The 19,671-nt window shown below is 38.0% G+C and overlaps 1 protein-coding gene across 2 annotated transcripts in view; it reads left to right on the top strand.

The window, feature by feature from the left end:
• ACACA (acetyl-CoA carboxylase alpha) overlaps positions 1-19,671 on the top strand; it is a 271,062-nt gene that overhangs the window by 141,841 nt on the left and 109,550 nt on the right. For both annotated transcript variants that reach the window (XM_003795612.3, XM_023516625.1), the window contains 6 exons: positions 5,693-5,716; positions 8,313-8,456; positions 9,229-9,325; positions 11,112-11,219; positions 16,513-16,569; positions 16,813-16,857. In XM_003795612.3, the coding sequence (XP_003795660.1) occupies positions 5,693-5,716; positions 8,313-8,456; positions 9,229-9,325; positions 11,112-11,219; positions 16,513-16,569; positions 16,813-16,857 (475 nt within the window). The remainder of the gene's footprint in view (positions 1-5,692; positions 5,717-8,312; positions 8,457-9,228; positions 9,326-11,111; positions 11,220-16,512; positions 16,570-16,812; positions 16,858-19,671) is intronic.

The raw sequence follows: 19,671 nt of genomic DNA, 5'->3' as shown, positions 1-19,671 counted from the left end.
CATTTAAAGGCTATATGCTACTGTATATGAATTTTCTTGAAGGGGAGAGTTTTTTTGAGGTGATAATTTTTAAAAAGTGACTTATTTTTGAAAGAGAAATTAATTTCTTCTGTTATTTTCTCAGTATAGGAATAGTCAGGACAATGGGGCTGTACTAAGAGAGCATTTTATTATTATCCAAATGTCTAGAACCTAATTCTCTTGTTTAAAATTGTATGAGCCCTGCTCTTTTGTAAGTTCAACCACGTTTTACATCGATTAATTCTGGGGCTCAGACTATTTCATTCAATATTCCTTTTTCTCTTTCTTCCTCCAGTGAGGGTCAGGAGACTGACTTGTATGTCTCATGTCTTTTTTCCCATTCTGATACCCGAGTACCACCCACTTGTGCTGGAGATACAGAAACTTGATACATTGAGCCTCATCCTGATTGTCTTTATTTTTGACAATTCATTGAATCATTTGACATTAAGGATTTCACTTAGTTTTGGACATATTAAGTGCCTAAGAATAATGTGGAAACAAGTTCTTTAGTCAGCCTATATTTGATCTTCTGAAATATACCTATAGTTGTACAAACATATGTAAAGTATGTTATCCTGTAACTCTGTGGCTAGGCATATGGTTCTGTATGTTGTGACAGTCTGGGAGTCCAAAATTTAAAACCACAAATGATTTTTTAAGAAATGTACACTAGAATATGAGTATTTTTTTTTAACTTTTAATCTGTGATACAAATGAAAAGCATCAAAGTTGATGCAGGAGATGGAAGTATACTTTGTTGTACATTTCTGTACGTACGTAATGGGTGAGGACCTATTGTGTTTATTTCCACCTATTTCTTAGATGGAAATCCATGCTTTAGTTAAGTCGGGTTGCATTTGCCTTCACTGCTGTTTGCTCCTTGTGAATTTGGCCTTCTATGTGACAGTGTTTTAATTCAAGTACTTTCCTTTTCTCATGGCTTTCATCCAGAAGAGGTCGGCTGTGTTCTCCCTGATAGTACATGTTTTGGTCGTGGCTGAGTTTAGGCTGCTTGGTGCCTTCACTGTTTGGCTGTCAGTGGGTAGCCTCTGGAACTTCTTTTATTTAATATTTGTAAAGGTTAGAAATCAGAAGCTTTCTATGTGACTAATCAGCAGCCTGCTGTCATTGTTGAGAATTCTGATAATCTTTGACACCCAGAGATCAGACCCTTCTTTAGACAGTACTGAACCACTCAAAAGTCATCCAACTTGTAGCATTTTTTTTAGCAGTGAGAGCACTTGGTTATAGTTAGCAGACCAGAATGAGCTATAAATAAATAAAATCCTACAGTGCTTGCTTCCTTCATTCAGGGTAGTCTGCTGATAAGATGCAAGCATTTTGGCAGAAGAGAAGATTCTCAGCAGGTTTAAGTGCTTACCAAAGTGCTTTCCTGTATCCATGGCTCAGCTTCTAGTTTCTGCTGTGTTATTTTGGCACTCTAGACTCATAAGACTGGAGAGTTGAATTTAAAACTCTCAATATATCATTAGGGTAGCCCAAGGTCCCTTCTTGTCAAGGAAGACTAGCTGAGTCCAGGGGGAAGGAAAAGCAGAATCCACAGCACCTGTAAATCCCTATAGTTTTGTGCTGTGGGTTTGTAGCTAATTATACAGCAGACAACAGTAATATGCTGTACCCCTGTTGGTGTACTTGTTTCCAAAAGAGCAAAATCTTCCAGCAGAGCAAAGAAGGGGCTTCGGAAGCACTGCAAATGAATGAAGCAATGATCATTTTATTGTAAACTAAAGCTCTGCAGTGGAATCAGGGCATCTGAGCTGCAAGGAGGTGGTGGGGGAGATGCCAATAGAAATACATGGTTCACGTGTTTTTACAGCTCTTGATTTGGATTCTCCTACAGAAATATATTCAGGCAAGGAGACCACCACTGGTCACAGTCAGTCAAATAGCTCTTTCTTCTATGGTACCGTTGTTAGTGACTGCTAGTAGGTTATTCAGCCGACCTCTTCTGATTCTGCTTTGCTGCCTGATTTCAAAAGATTTGCCCTATACTGGCTTTCAGTCACAGCTTGATGTAACCACTGCTTGTTTGCATGCATTCCCATCATTTTCATATAGAATCCTTTTTCTTCTTCAAGTTAGAAGGCAACAGAATCAGGAGCATTTTTATATGATAAAAGATTTATGTAGGGCCAGCTAGAAACAAGCAAAATGAAATTCAGCTGGAAGGGATGGTAAAAAGGCTCAGAGAACTTGTGACTGTCAGAGGAGTCAGTGTTCCTTAAATTAAAGAGGGTTCAGCTAGCAGGCGGCAACTCTGACTTGGCATTCATATTGAAGCAAGCTCTTCAGCCATTCTAGGCAGGCAGATCAATGAAATCAGAGATAACTTAATGCCAGGAAGCTCAGAATTCAAAGGATTACTCTTGTCCTCCTTTAAAGTCTATGTAGACATGGAATGCAAGCTTCAGGAACTGAGATAAGAAAATGCCAGGTCTAGATTGTGGTTTGTGACACCATATTGAACAGTGGCCTTGGAAAACATCCCCTTTGGCTTCACAGTTATCATGTCTGTAAAATGGAGCTAACCTATTAGAAGGAAAAACAGTTCCAATAGTGATCAAAAATATTGTGCATTAAGATTCTTCATCATGGCCAGGTGTGGTGGCTCATGCCTATAATCCTAGCACTCTAGGAGGCTGAGGTAGTGGATGGCTTGAGCTCAGGAGTTCAAGAGCAGCCTGAGCAAGAATGAGACCTTGTCTCTACTAAAAAAGAAAAGAAAAGAAAACTAGCCAGGCATGGTGGTGCATGCCTGTAGTCCCAACTTCTCAGAGGCTGAGGCAAGAGGACCACTTGAACCCAAGATTTCAGGTTGTTGTGAACTACAATGATGCCATGACACTCTACCCAGGGTGACAGAGTGAGACTCTGTCTCAAAAAAAAAAAAAAAAAAAAGAAGAAAGATTTATTATCATAAGGATTTAGAATAGTCCAAATAGTAGATTAAGAAGTGAATTTATGTTCCACTTATGTATTTGAAAATATAGTTGATTGCCTTATTAGAGATTGAGCAATTAATTTTATGGGATATGGTAAATTTTATTTTATTTTTAGCTACATAAATGGAATATTTGACTCCTATATAATCTTTTTCATTTATTTTTTTTTACAGACTATGGATCTAGCTTTCTGGGGTGTCACAGTAGTGTGCAGTATGCCACATTTGTTGTATTCTTTTTTGTTTTGTTTTGTTTTTGAGACAGAGTCTCACTTTGTCTCCCTTTGTAGAGTGCCATGGTGTCACAGCTCACAGCAACCTCCAACTCTTGGACTTAAGAGATTCTCTTGCCTCAGCCGCCCAAGTAGCTGGGACTACAGGCGCCCGCCACAATGCCCAGCTATTTTTTGGTTGTAGTTGTCATTGTCATTTGGCAAGCCTGGGCTAGGTTTGGACCCACCAGCTCTGGTGTATGTGGCTGGCATGCTAGCCGCTGAGCTATAGGCACCAAGCCAACATTTGTTGTATTCTTAAACTGATCAAATAGCTCTCATGTAGTCTTATAAAATATGTAAGTGATCATTATGGACATGGCAAAGTATTTACCTTTTAATAGTTTATAGATCCATACTTCCTTCCAAACTGCTCATCTCCCCTACTACCACACAGATGCTCATTCTACCAAAGGGGATAAGCTGACTCCAAACTTACCTCTTACATGATTGATTTGGGATGATTCCTTTAAAAACTGGAGATGTTGGTAGTTTTTGCATTTTACCCCATACTGTGTAGATGGTGCATAATTCTTATAACAAAGCAGCAGGGTGCTCCCTAGAAGAGCTTGAGAATTGCTGATGGAGAAAAGCTGGCTTTTTATTGGTGGTGGTGGTGTTTTCAATTTAGGCCTTTTTCTACTGAATCTTGGCCCTTATCCTATGAAGACTCCCAAAGGTATTAGTATGTAGCAACAAAAGTAACGATACCATTTTGTTAGTTGAAGAAATTTGTTAACAGTTTAGAGAGATTATACTGGTTTCTAAACTCCAGAAGCCTGGATGAATGGAATTTGAGATTGCTTTGGCTGTAGGATTCTTCTCTGAATTGAGGTTCATGGAAAGAGACAGCGCCCCTTTCTGTATTCTCATTAACATCTGCAGTTAGTTTTCTGTTCATTTGTACCTTCCTTTGCTCTGGAATCTGTGCAAATTTTTTATGTATTGATGAAGGATCCATTATAGGTAAGGATCTCTTATAAAATAAAACTCATTGTCATGAGCAAGAGGTTTAAGGAATCCACACAGCAAAGGTTCAGGTTTTTGCACTCAGAGGCTGCTCTTGCTGCCTTATGAATTCACTCTGTGATACAGGTTTGATGCAAAGAGCATTTCTACTCACAAATCACATGAGGTATACAGTTTGTGTGCAGTGATATGTCACAGCTTTTTATTTATATGGCCAGCTCAGTCTATTCTGCTCCTTTCACTGCCATGGAAAGTGCATCATTTTCCTCCCTCTACCCTCCTTCCCACATATCATCAGCACCACCCACTATGTTCTGCCTATTAAGTCCTCTGTATGCCAGAAAACCCCAACAGTGATTAAATGCTGGTAAAAGAAGGGTAGAAGGTTAAGATATCAAGCAATCAGCCCCCTTACATTGCCCCTAAATTGTGGGTGATAAGTATAATTTTGCCCTTTGAACATAGAAAATAAGGATTTTTTATTTGCTTGATTCTTTTTCAGTTGGGGAAATGACTGACATCACATTTTCCAAAAAGAATTAGGGACAAAGACCGCAGAAAATACAGGAGACTTGTTTTGCAGTTTCCTGTTTTTGTTCTTGTCTTTCGTTATTTTGACACATTTCTTTAAATTCTAGGCCTAGTCAAATTTAGATATGGTTTTATTTATGGGAAGCCTAGAGTTTTTAAGCTAACAGCAATTTATTTATTTATTTTTGCTAACAGCAATTAAAAAAATCATTATTACTCTAAACTTATTTAATTAAGAAGTATTAATTTCAACAAATTATACCACTCTTATGATCGAATCATTTATCGTTATATTCCTGCGTGATTTTCAGTTCCTTTAAGCTCCTGTGATACAGTGTATGCCCCTCCCCACCCCCCACCTTTGGAGAAAGAATATGTTTAAAAAGACTTAGAACAGGTAGCTAGGAGCCCAGATTACTGGATTCTTTTCTTTGGAAGAGAATTTGTAGGTTAATCGCATATCCTAGAAAAGTAATTAAGGTAGAAGGAGCTGTGAAACCAACTTCTCTGGACCTTCTTATTCCACCTTTAGTAATGAGAATCAAAAAGAAGAATCTTTAAGAATTCTACCAAGAATTATATTTCTTGTTGAACCATAAGTGAGTATGTCATATCATATAGCTTAAATTAATTTTTATCATTCTGTGTTTTACCACTACTCTACATTATTTTTTTATAATAAAGCTATAGGAAAAAGCCATGGTAAATACATTATGACCCTTTCCATCCACAGCTGCTGTGGTGAGGTAGGTCAGAAGGCATGCCTTTTTGAAGGCACCCTGGGGGTGGAAGAGGAATGAGCACTTAATTATATCTCCTGAATGCCAGAGCTGCCAAAGTGGAGCTCCTTATGACATCTGTATCTGCTCTGACAATTCTTTTATTATGGCTTTCACTAACCGATCAGTAACTAACTGTGGTTGTTTAATTACAGAGGGAACATCCCCACGCTAAACAGGTACCGTATATTTGGTTTCTTTTCCAATTAAAAGCACCTTTTTTGTAACTTAGAATAGTGGAACCAGGAAAGAATAACACAACACTGACAAGCTTATTTGTTACCTTCTGCTAGGGAGTCCTGAGCTCCCCTTTGGACATACTAAATTATTCTTTCTGTTTGGAAAACATGTTTTCAGCTTTTCTTCAGCTGTTAAAAAGGCAATACTTGAAAAGCCTCAGTCTGGAAAAGTTCCTAACTAGTTGTGTATGAAAGGCGGTTTGTCAGTCTGATGTTCAGCTTTGCTGGAAACATCTTCCTTTGCTAAGTTCTCTGTCTAGTTTGGGCTTTCTGAGGAGAAACCCTTAAGGTTGCTCCTGTCCTGGCAACTTGTTTACAAGTTTTTCAAATTTTAGTCTTTCTAATTAGCTTCTCCTTTTAGAGGAGTGCAAATCCCAAAATAGCTGATCTTGTGTTTTATCAGTTTGTTAATTTTCTAAAGTGTTATAATGGTAAGAAAGCCAGTTTTTATTTCAGATCTATAATAAGATTAACATTGGAAAAGTATGTTTAAGTTTTGATGTGTGAAGAGGTTTCCAGGCCATATAAACATAAGTAATATTTTAGTAATTTGAGTTTTCTTGCCTCCTGAGCCAAGCAAGGCAACACAATGCAAGTTTGAGAGGATAGCAATTCTGATTGCAAGTAAATCCATAAAATGCTACAGCAGTTATATTTGTGGGCAAGCTCTTTCTAGATAATCCACTACACAAGGAGCTATGTATAATTTACATTTGTTTTGTCCCTCTCCCTTTAAAATCAAAACTGATCATAGCTTTTACAGTCTGGTTTGGATATGGAGAGGAAAGGGAGTGTTTTTATTTGATCCTCTAGTCTTCCCTTAGAGAGTGGCTTTGGTTCATTCATTCCTGCTTGCCTTTTGCTGCCCTGACCCATGAGGGTAGTAGTTGGAAGAAACTGAATATCGAATACTTCCCCCAGGGTCCGGTTGAGTGAAAAAGATGCTTAACCTCATGTTTGCCACAAACACAGCTTGTTATTCAGATAGAGTTCCTTTAAAAGTTGTCTGGAACCCATTTATCTCTCCTGTGTCATGCCAAGTGGGTAGAGAAGATACAATGCCTCACAAACTTGCTCCTTTACTAAATATATTTGGTGATCCTAGAAAAGAGAGGGATGATAGCACTTCTGAGTTAATGCAACTCTGAATCCCAGTTTCTAGTGAGCACCATGTGTAAGACTTGCTTGATGTGTGCTTCATTTGTTTGTTTCATTCATGGTATCAATGGTTTCCTCTCCCACTCTGCCTTTCTATTCCCCAGTACTGTCAAAAGATGAAATATTTTTTCTATAGTCATCATTTGCCAAGGGAATAAAAACCTGGAGTGTCAGTCTCTATAGTCTGTGTGAGCAGCACTCATCCTATAAAGAGTTCCATTATGATTCCCAGTATGTACCTAGATCTCAAGTCCACGTTGCTGTCTCTCTTTCTCCTGCAACACTGCAGGTGGTGCACTTCAAGATTTTTTGGGCAGTTCCCCAAAGTTCAAGTGCCATTGCCTTGCTCTGAACTTGCTTCACATCAGTATACCAGTAATATGTCGGGCAAGTCCTGAAGGCATCCTTTAGCTTGGCCCTTCCTAACCGGCTATCCAGATTGACTGGGCATTCAGAACTGCTTTATGGTATTATTTACCAGTACATGCTGCTGAGATGCATCGAGGACTATATAGATTCATTATGTTTTTAGATTGAACAAATCAGTTCAGTTCTCTTCAAACATCTCCATTTAAGCAACTGTTTGTCATGCTTACACATACTTTGAGACCCATGCTCTGCCCTTTTGTATCTTGCTGGAAATTATTAAAGGCTTTCAGTGTTGCTGTTTTTGCCTTGGTATAGAAGTGTTTAATTGTAAAAAGAAAACTTTGCAATTTGGGGTTGAAAAAGATCTCTCTTTCAAAAAAGGGAGAACTGTAATTCTAATAACTTTCCTTACCAACCAATTAAAAAACTAAGTACCTCTCTAAAGTTTCTTTTGTAGACTTTGTTTCTGTACCATAAATAATGTTTTTATAGTTTTTCATTAAACTATGCTAAATGATTAAATTAGAATTATTATTTTACATAGGTATTTCTACCTATCTCTATCTGTGACTACTTAAGCTATTACAATCCTAGAGAAAATGCATAGTTACCACTTACTTGGCTTGCTTAATTCCTTTTGAAAGAAGGAATGTTTTAGGGAGGGGGAAGATGCAGGATGGTTTTTAACCCCTATGTGCTATTCATTCATTAGACATGTCATGATGTCATTATATTAAAACTGGCAGGAAATTCCTGACAGTTCTTAAGTTTCTACTTGAAGAAATTTTGGAGTGGTGAAAATATAGTTTATATGGGAAATTCCAACAAGGGTTGACATGACCAAGGGTCCTGCAAAACAATCATATCCATAGTGGGTAAAAAAATCAAACCTGCTCTGTAACCTGACCCTACTTCAAAATTTACTTCTAGCTCCTTTTCCCTACTATTACTCTCCTAGTCCTAACTCCCACCCTCTTTGTCTAATGAACTTGATTGAATTACCATTTAGAATGTCCTTCTCCTCCAACCTCAACCACTATGGCATGACTCATGTAGCTAGTGTCAGCGATGTGCTGTTGGACAACTCATTCACTCCACCGTGTCAGCGGATGGGCGGAATGGTCTCTTTTCGGACTTTTGAGGATTTTGTCAGGTAAGACATTGTATAACTATGTCTATACAAGGGGAGCCATGGGCATCTCTGTTTTGGGATCTTGGCTTTCTGAAAAATGAATAAAGGTCCCCAGAATGGCCATGAACTAGCTAAGGAGATGTAGTCTTTGCTGTATATTCCCTCAGAGAGGTATATATCCTTCCATTTCCACCTCTCATTCAGACTCTATAAGCCTCTACTGGTAATATGAGTCTGGTCAGAAAAAAAGAAACAAACAAAAACCATCTTTTCCTTAGGAGCTAACAGAAGAAGCTGTCTGTTCTGTGATGAGTGAAATGTCAGGAGAAATTAAACATAACACTAGAGTGAGCCCCACCAGAGACGATACATCTTTTGATTAAATGCATTCAGCATCTATCTCTTGATGTATACTGATGCATTACCCTAGGGGGAGGGGTAATTACATTGGTCTGTCACCGCTCCAGTTCCCAGCTTTTTCTGTTACTTTAAGAACGATGATGACAGCAGTGCTCATATCTTACATAGGGAAAAAACAAAACAAAAAAAGCCTTAGATCATTCTTTTTAAAAAAGAAAAAATAAATATGGTTTATTAAAGTTTAAACAATCCATCCTCTTAATTTCTGCCACTTGGTGAAATTTTGCATGTCACCTCTAGCTACTGGTGATTCTATTTAGTTGACTGTTGAGCATAGGGTAGGATAGATTATTCTTTTAGACTGAGTGGGGAATGGCAGCATTAGTTTCCTGCCACTTAGAGTTTCATGGTGGGTGTTTCTATTATTTTTTAGGATCTTCGATGAAGTGATGGGCTGCTTCTGCGATTCCCCACCCCAGAGCCCCACATTCCCTGAGGCAGGTCACACATCTCTGTATGACGAGGATAAGGTATGGTGGAGACTGCTTTGTTTTTTCAGACATGAGACTTGTGCTTACATGAACTGTCTTTCTGGCTTAGGAACATAATAGGAAATAATCTTTTTCCAACTTTAATTTTGTATGCCTTATCAAAGTATTTTTTGGAAACAGGTGGAATATAAATTTGAACTTTAAAAAAAGCTGTATTAATTTTGGAATCCGTAGTGTACAATGGGCTTTGCTATATCAATTGCAGCTGCTTCTGGGTCTCTGAATATTTGTTTTTTTAAGAATTTGAGCTTTGGGGCTCGGCACCTGTGGCTCAAGTAGCTGAGGCGCCAGCCACATACACCTAAGCTTGTGGGTTCGAATCCAGCCCAGGCCGCCAAACAACAATGACGACTGCAACCAAAAAATAGCTGGGCGCTGTGGCGGGTGCCTGTGGTCACAGCTACTTGGGAGGTGGAGGCAGGAAACTCGCTTGATCCCAGGAGTTGGAGGTTGCTGTGAGCTGTGATGCCACCAGAGCTACAGCTTGAGGCTCTGTCTCCAAAAAAAAAAGAAGAATTTGAGCTTTGAGAAACCAATAGAAAAATAACTACATGCTCATACAAGAGAAGAACACAAGTATATTCAAGTAGGGGAAAGGGGGAGGAGGAAAGGGGATTGGTAAGCTCTCACATGATGGACACATTGTGAGGGTATATAGCACACCCCCTGGATGGAGGGCTCAACTACAACTTGAAATTTACCTTAGAAACACAAACAACATAACATAATCATTTGTAACTTAATATTAATTTGAATTAAAAAAAAACTTGAAGCATTTATGACAAAATGATATGGCTATAAAGAAAAGAATTTGAGTTTGATTGCAGGAATTATTATTTAGTGATGGCTTATATCTTTGCATAGTGGTGCTATCACAGTTCTTAGGGTAGCAGTTCAAATACATTGCGGCATTAGAAAGGTTGAGAACCACTGTCTTAGGGAATAGGATTTTTGATTGTGGAAAAAAATACAGGCATTTTATTTAAGACTTTGTCCTTTTATTAAATCTTTTCATTTCTCAGTAAACAAATTTTTCTGTGCTGTCCCTATGACTTTTTTTTTTATGGCTTGATATTTCCATTGCTTGGTAAACTATAAGGAAATATATTATGTGGGAATATGTTCAGGTGGCTTCTTTAACTCATTTTCCTTCATATTCTGTGAAGAGTTTGGCAAATGTTTTTACCTCCATTTTATTGGTGAAAAAACTGAGACATGACTCGGCATATGTGGCTCAAGTGGCTAGGGTGCCAGCCACATACACCTAAGGTGGCGGGTTCGAATCCAGCCCAGCCCACCAAACAACAATGACGGCTGCAACCAAAAAATAGCCGGGTGTTGTGGTGGGCGCCTGTGGTCCCAGCTACTTGGGAGGCTGAGGCAGGAGACTCGCTTGAGTCCAGGAGTTGGAGGTTGCTATGAGCTGTGATGCCATGGCACTCTACCCAGGGGGATAGCTTGAGGCTCTGTCTCAAAAAAAAAACAAAACTGAGACATAGTGATCTTCAAGTTCATGTCAAGTCAAGATTTAGGGCCATCTCTAATGCCTTTGCTACTTTATCTTTTAGAAGTATGTGCTTTACTTGATTTAATCACCATTGTGGGTATCGAGCAGTGGTTTCAATTTGCTTATTCTACTGATGGGCAACCAAAACATGTTGTGGGGTGTATCTCTTTTTTGGGTATTCTACAAAGCACCATAACTTCTCTCAGCCTCTATATTGGCCAGTTTCATAATTTCTTTGGCTGTGTTCTTGGGTTACAGGTCCCCAGGGATGAACCAATTCACATTCTGAATGTGGCTATCAAGACTGACTGTGATATTGAGGATGACAGACTGGCAGCTATGTTCAGAGAATTTACCCAGCAAAACGTAAGTCCTTGAGGGTAGAGGCTGGTGATGTCCTCTTTCCTTCTGGCTATGTGTCTTACCTATCCTTTTATCATTGCCACTTGTAAGGCCTATCACTTGTAATGGCTATGTCTTTTATCAGAACTATGGCTACTTCTGCCTGTATGATAAAATTCCTAAGTAATTTAGTAGTATACAATGAACATATATATTTTTGGAGACAGGGTCTCATTCTTTTGCCCTAGTACAGTAGTATTATCAAAGCTCACTGCAGCCTTGAACTCCTGGGTTCTAGTGATCCTCCTACCTCAGCCTCCCAGCATCTAGGACTTCAGGCATGTACCACCACACCTAGCTACTTTTTCTTTTCTTTTCCTTTTTTTCCTTTTTTTTTTTGTAGAGATGGGGTCTAACTCTTACTCATGCTGGTGAATCTTTTTTTATGTCAAGAAATATAGACCTTATTTGCTCTCAAATGTTTATAGCAGCTCAATTTATAATTGTAAAGATGTGGAAACAACCCAAATGCCCATATCGTGGAATACTGTTCAGCCATAAAAATTATGGAGACTTTATATCTTTTGTATTTACCTGGATGGAGTTGAAGAACATTGATTCTCTTTAGTATAAAGTATCTCAAGAATGGAAATCAAGCATCTCATGTACTCAATACTAATTTGAAACTAATAGATGAACAACTATAGGCCTACCTGAGAGAAAAACACAATTAAATTTAAGAAGGGGGCAAGGGGAAGAGGGTTCTGTAAGCTCCCACCTGATGGGTACAATGTAGGGTTATATGGCCCACCTCCTGAGTGAAGGACTCAACTGCAACTCTGAACTTTACCTCACAAATGCAAACAATGTATCCTAATTATATGTATCCTTTTAGTAAACTAAAAATTAAAAAAAAAAAACCATAGACCTCAAATATTTAAAATGTTTTTAGAGAATTTGTGTTCCTAAATCTCTCCTGGAGCTCTGCTTTTGAATTTCCAATCACCTGCTCGATATTTTCTTTTGGTGACTTAACTCCACATGTCTAAGCCTAACTCAGGTCCCTAGTATGTCTCCCCTCCCTTGAAAATAAATCTCAATTATACTTACATCCTCCTAATTTTATGTCATTTGGATATCTCCTGTCAACATCAAACTCTATAGTCTAAATTTATTTATTTATTTTTTTTGGAGGCAGTCTCTCTATGTTGCCCTTAGTGGATTGGCATCACAGCTCACAGCAACCTCAGACTCTGGGCTTAAGCAATTCTCTTACTCAGCCTCCCAAGTAGCTGGGACTACAGACACCTGCTACAATGCCTTTTTTTTTTGTTGGAATTGTCATTGTTGCTTAGCTGGCCCATGCCAGTTTTGAACCCACCAGCCTTGGTGCATGTTGCTGGCACCGTAACTACTGTGGTACTGGCGACAAGCCTCTATAAAGGACTTCTATCTAAATTTTTTTCTTTAGAGTTTATCATAATCCCATGGGATTGATTAGTCAGGGATTATTCCAGATGAATACATGGGGAAAAGCTCAACCTCAGAGAAATGAAGGGCCCTTGACCACCAATTGGAAGATAATAGAACAAAGACTAGAATTTAAGGCTTTGATGTCAGCTCTTAGGGGTACAGATCTAGATGCTTTAGTAAGTGATGCATTCTTAGTTCTAAAGATGCTTATAGGATAGTTGGTGGGACTGTACAGGCATGCTTAAAATAATAATCTACAGTTACATTTCTTTATTATTATTATTTTTAATTTTATTTGAGACAGAGCCTCAAGCTGTCCCCCTGGGTAGAGTGCCAGTGGCATCAAAGCTCACAGCAACCTCCAACTCCTGGACTCAAGCGAGTCTCCTGCCTCTGCCTCCCAAGTAGCTGGGACCACAGGCGCCCGCCACAACATCCGGCTATTTTTTGGTTGCAGCCGTCATTGTTGTTTGGCGGCCAAGGCTGGATTCGAACCCACCACCTTAGGTGTATGTGGCTGGCGCCTTAGCCACTTGAGCCACAGGCGCCGAGCCTACAGTTACATTTCAGTGTGGTACAGGATAGATGCTACAGTGCACTCTTAAACTGCCCTTAATGGCAAGACCCATGTGTTCTCTTTGAATGGACAGCTCTTGGCCCCTGGTGTTTATTATGGAGAAAGAACTCAATAGATATTTTAAAAATTTAATTCAGTAGTATAAACAATAGTGCTATCAGCATTCACATCATGTAATGCTAATTGTAAATACCTAGGGGAAAAATGGTAAATTTATGACTAATGGAATCCCAGTATTTACTCTGTGATGCTCTCACTGCACATAAACTGTAGGATTGCAGTGGCCAACATGAGGAAAAGATAGTCCACAAAAGTGAAAGTAGGGACATACTTGGGGATTTTTTTCTTCTTTTTTCTCTTTTCCTTCTTTCCCTTGTTTCCCTTCCTTACCTTCCTTACCTTCTTTCGCTGGACAGAGGCTCACTCTGTCAACCCAAGTCGAGTGCAGTGGGATCATGATAGCTTACACCAACCTCAAACTCCTAGGTTCAAGTGATCCTCCTGCCTCAGCCTCCCAAGTGGCTGGGAGAATAGGTGTCCACCTCAACACCCATCTAATTTTTCCATTTTTAGTAGAGATAGGGTCTTGCTCTTGCTCAGGCAGGTCTCCAACTTCTGAGCTCAAGCCATCCACTTGCCTTGGCCTACCAGAGTGTTAAGATTATAGGCATTAGCTACTGTGCCTGGTTGAGATTTTTCTTAACAAGAGAAATTTTCCTTCCTTCCTTCTTGCCTTGGACTACATAAAATTAACCTGAAGCCAATGAACAAGGTAACCTTTGCTGGAAGAGTCCTAGTATGTGTAGGACTGTTGCTGTTGCTTCATGAAGTAATAAGTTTCTTTTCAGGTTTGCAGGTACTGATTGCCTATATGTGATTTTTTTCCCGTAGTTTGACTACAACTTTAGGCTTTTTATTACCCTCAAATATAAGAATTGTATATCATTACACATTGATATAAAGAGGTAGTTTCTTCATTTTCACTACATATATTTGTAACATTAATGAACAATAAGAAATTACCCTTTTTCTTTACTCTCCCTATAAACTGAGGCACAGAGAAATTCAATGTCTTTGCCTAAGGTTATTCAAAAAAGTAAGGGTAGACTCTACTGGCCCTCCATGCATAGGAAAACTGCTAACTATATCAGGCACTGCGCTCATCCAGGAATATTTGGTATTTTCATCTCCTTGTTTAAAAAAAAATGTATATATATATATATACAAGGAAAAGCAATTGTAATAAAAAAAAGCTGAAGTGATAACTAGTTTTTTCACTTCATGATCATGCTTCTGGTAGTTTAGAAAAAGTTTCTTTTTAAAGCACACATTAAACTATCAAATAGGTTGATCCAAATTGTCCAAATAATCTTCTAGTCCCAGCATGTCTTTTTTTCTCTCATAGAAATTAGGATCATATATTTGTAAATGACTTGTGGAGGAGATTGAAGCAGTCAGTGTAAATGGAGTTTCTCCAGGTGCTGACGCCTAATCGCTGGGTAATAGCTGTGGACTTGCTGTGAGACCCACATTATTACAATGTAATCAGAATCCTGTTGCTCTGCTGCTATTGTCAGCCACTTGTGGAATTTTAAAAGCAATAACAATTTTGATTTTAAATCATGGCATTATTAAAGTTATTTTCTTCCCTTGCCAGAACATAGCTATTGATGCTTGTCTTTGAAGGACTTGACTGTAGTGGAATTCTTTCTTGGTGTCAGAAGAAATGTTTCTGTTCCTGGATATACTGAAAACAAGAAGCCACCACACCACCTTTCTTTCAGCACAGTTTTTTTATTTGCTATAGTGTCCATACTTGGTTATTTACAGCAAGGGATATCATGACAATACAGACAATTTTTAGCTGTACTTAAAATATATTTATATTTGACCTAGAAATTTATTATTAGAATTTATTTATAGAATATTAATTTCTCTAGCTATACTTTGCTTATGCTATTAATAAAATTAATTTTATTAGCAGTACCATAGCAAAAATGGAGAAATAGGAGGAAATGACTCAGTACTATGGTTTTTAGAAAATCCAATTTGGATTTAAAAAAATATAAGGCCTTATAAAGATTAAGAATTGGCTTTTTTTATAAGAGCATGGTGGCATGCACCTGTAGTCCCAGTTACTTAGGAGGCTGAGGCAGGAAGATCACTTGAGCTTAGGAGAGGCTGTCTCTAAAAGAAAAAAAAAAAGACAATGGTATATAAACATATCTTAGAGTGATAGCAAGAAATGTGATCACACCAAAGTCTGAATGTAGTTGTGGAAGTCCACATATTCTTTCTATTTGTACCATCTATATATTCCTCAGGTAGGATTGCTTTTCTAGTTGTTGCCATGTACTCTCTCTTTGTTAGGGACCTTTGAAAGTGTGTGTTTTACTCAATTCATTAATCTGTTTTTTTGTCTCTGCCTTTTGAGGTAAGTGAACATTATAGAAAAAAGAAAGGTATAGGTCCAGAGGCCCAATGCTCATATGAAGTTTTTTTGAAAATACTGATCTCTGACCTGTAATATACTGCTTGCCTATTCCAAGTAGAGATATGAATAATCCCTAAATTAAAAAACCTATTAAACATCGCCTTAAACAATTTTTTTTTTTTTAAAGACAGAGCCTCACTCTGTCACTCTGGTTAGAGTGCAGTGACATCGTAGCTCACAGCAACCTCAAACTCTTGGGCTCAAATGATCCTTTTGCCTTGGACTCCTGAGCAGCTGAGGCTACAGGTACCCTCTACAAAGCCTGGCTAATTTTTTTTCCCTACTTTCAGTTGAGACGAGGTCTCACTTTTGCTCAGGCTGGTCTCAAACTCTTAAACTCAGGCATTCCACCCCTCTCAGCTTCCCAAAGTGCTAGGATTACAGACATGAGCCACCATGCCTGGCCACTTTAAATAATTTTTAAAGAGAACCATTTTAGCTGGGCATGCCCAACAGAGAAATTGCACTAAGGTTCACCTTGATGTGCACCTGATGTGCAGAATCCATTCTGAGAGAACTTAGATGACCTCTTATGACCCTTTCTCCTCCACAAAGTTCTTTTTTAGTTTTGTCCAAATCTATATAAAACCTGTTCGATAAGACTTGGTCCCAGGATCCAGGTTGAGATTAGTTTATTTGCAAGTTTGAAGGTACTAAGCCAGGATAGAGATAACGAAAAAGGGTACTTAGCTAATCAGAGCCTTATGAGGAGTGATGGGATAAATTTGGGGATGAATGGAAATCTATCTTCTGTTTTTCATGTTTGCTCATAGAAAGCTACCCTGGTTGAGCACGGGATCCGACGCCTTACATTCCTGGTTGCACAAAAGGTATTGATGTGTGAATTACACCTCTCTAACATTTCTTATGCTTCTGCTAAAATGTAATAAAAAATGGGATTATAATTTCATGTTTACTTATGGAATCAATGTAGATAAATAACTTTTTCTATAAATTTAATTTTTAAAAAATATTAATTTAATTTATTACCTTTTACTTAATTCATTTTTAATTTTATTACTAATTACCAGCTTCTGTTGTTTTTCCTTCCTTTCTATTTTTTTATTTGAAAGGATTTCAGAAAACAGGTCAACTGTGAGGTGGATCAGAGATTCCATGTAAGTAAAAGAACCAAAAATGAAAGATTACATACTATTTTATCTGTTTGCTATTGATTATTCAAATCGATTATGTGTGAGTTAGAAGGACTAGACTAATGTTTGATTCTTTCTTTTGCAGAAATTATTCTAATGAATATTCAGTTTTTGTATTGAGTATTCTAGCTAATTTTTTTTCTCTTTTTACCATATATTAATAGTTTAAAATGAGCATATGTATTTATCCAGATGAAAAAGGTTGAAACAGTGGCCAAATTACCAAATGTAATTTCTTTATTTTCTTTTAAAAAAAAATTTCCTGTGAACTTTGTAGAGAAGTATAACTAGTAATCCCTCTGTGCACATAGTGAATCAATAACCAGGAAATGCCAGTTATACTTTGCAGTTGTGGCATCTACCAAAGATAGTGTCAATTTCTGTTACTGAGAATTCTCAATTCTTAAGAATAATGATTTGTTATTTGCAATGCCTTAACAGAGCCCAAATTGTTCTTTTTTGTCTTGTGTTAATTTTAAGAACAAGAAATAAATAAAAATTAAACATTCTATAGCTTGTTCTCCAATTTAACTGAATTAACATAATATCTTTTTATTGAAAGGAGAATTAAGAATTAACTAACATGGCAGCTGATCATGTTCACATGATGATACCCAGGGTGATAACAGCAGTAAGGCCAGAATTCCGATTGTTATTAACATGTCATTCTCAAAATGACTGATTATTTCATTAAAAATTGATTCTAATGTAGCTAAGTAAGATTCCACAGGATTTTAAGAAGTCTTATTTTTCCTGATAAATGTTTTATTTTATTTTATTTTAGCAATTAGGATAATGTAGTTTTCAAGCCCTGCTTGTTTTTAGTAATGAAGAGAACATTCGGGGTTCTGGGAAGAACTTTGTAAATTCAAGGACCTATGTGTGATTGCCTTTATTGCTCTTTTTCTTATTAGGCCTCTAGCACTTGACATTTTGTTTTCCTTCATGCAGTTCACCTTGTTGGTCTAGTCTGTAGAGAAATAAGAGACCCTATCATGTAAGCTAAAGAGCTAAGATTTTCTGAAATGCTTTAGGAAATATTGTGGACTACACAACTCTGCTGTGTTATTGATGTCAGGAAATCAAGCAGAGTGTAGATATATATCAATCAATAACTTTAGATAAGAAACAGAATCAGTGGAGAAGTATGAGGAGCTTAAAGAGAACCCTGGGGCTTTAGGAAGAAAAATCAGGAGCTTAGAGAGTAAAATTGATACTTGAGGATAGAATATGGAAGCCTATGAATAACCCCTGTAGCTGGTAGGCACTGATCAGAGCTAAGGTAGAAATGCCAGAGACTGTACCTGGAGTTTTGGAGAGTATTGTGCTAGCTTCTTAAATGTTGCCACAGTTTTTCTTTTCATCGGTGACTTTTGAACAATAGCATATTATTCTGGGGAATAACACTGAATTTGTAAAATTGTTTTCCTTTTTGCTAATGGTTCAAATGGAATCTTCACATCTATAGCATGCTGTTCTGTATAATAAGCATTCCATTGTCAATCAGAACTGTCCACTGAAATTTTGAAAAAGCCAAAGTGATTAGCTCTCACAGACATTATTTATTTATTTATTTGAATTGTAAAACATATACAAACCCCCCCCCTTTCTTGTCTCTGAATCTGTGTCATGTTTTAGAGTATATCTAGCAGCTTTAAAACATTTTTTTCTTCCAGCTGTTTTGATATTTTTGGATGTTGGTTGAATAGGGACATGTATAGACAAAATCTGCTAGGAAATGAGGCCAGCAGGGGAGTTCTTTCTTGGCAATCATTGTCTGGTTCCTATTTATAGTGGCATAAAGTGGAAATTCAGTTAAATTATCAAGTGACTTGATTTGTCATGAGTGTAGAAAAGGCTGCTTTAGAGCAGAGAAAATTATGTTTGGGTGTGGACTGGATTTGCTCTAGAGAATTAAGTGACAGAGGAGTTAGGATGTTTTATGTTAGTCTCCTTAAACATGGTTAGTGGTTTTTCAGAGGGCAAGGGTAGCTATTACTGATCTATCTTCAGAATCTACAATAGCCAGGAAGGCTTGGCAGAAATTAGGGGTCACTGTCATGGTACTGCTGTGAGTTTGTCTGCTGGTGGTAGCTTGCCATTCATGAAGGATGCTTGGCCTCTGTCATGTTGTCTGATGTGTGGTTGCCCCATAGTTAGTGTGGTGTGAAAAAGAGGAAGATTTCTGGGAGTGTTAGAGATTGAATCCCTTGATCTCTTTGGCTTCTTTGTAATCTACTGTGATGCATGCAGCCTCCTCTGTTCTGCACTGCAAAATCCCTGTATTACTGAATAGAAGAGAGAATGTGCACACAATGGGGCAGGGAGAGGCGCAAGGTTACCAAATTTGGTTAAAGAACAACATTGGTTGGTAGAATGAAACAAGCTGTGTTAATGTAGTCTCTCCTTTAGACTGCGGGCTGGATAGGAGTAGAGGTTCCTTGAGAGTGTGTTGTTAGGTATGGTTATTCAGATGCCAGTGACAGCTATACACATTTCCAATACTTCATTGTTCAACCACCATAGTCCCCCAGAAAGCTGGCCAGAAAGTATGTCTGCTGTGGCCTTCATCTGCTGGCTCTACAAGGAGACTTTTTCTGTTGACAGTAATATTCACCAGTGTTAAGAGTGGTCTTGGTTGCATAGTATTCCGTGGTGTACATATACCACAGTTTGTTGATCCATTCGTGGATTGATGGGCACTTGGGCTTCTTCCATGACCTGGCAATTATGAATTGGGCTGCAATAAACATTCTGATACAAATGTCTTTGCCATGG

The sequence above is a fragment of the Otolemur garnettii genome, unplaced genomic scaffold (genome assembly GCF_000181295.1).
Source record: "Otolemur garnettii isolate 467f Iridium unplaced genomic scaffold, OtoGar3 scaffold00094, whole genome shotgun sequence".
NCBI classification, from domain to species: domain Eukaryota; kingdom Metazoa; phylum Chordata; class Mammalia; order Primates; family Galagidae; genus Otolemur; species Otolemur garnettii.
The sequence above is the reverse complement of the archived record's forward strand: the minus strand, read 5'-3'. Positions and strand labels throughout refer to the sequence as shown.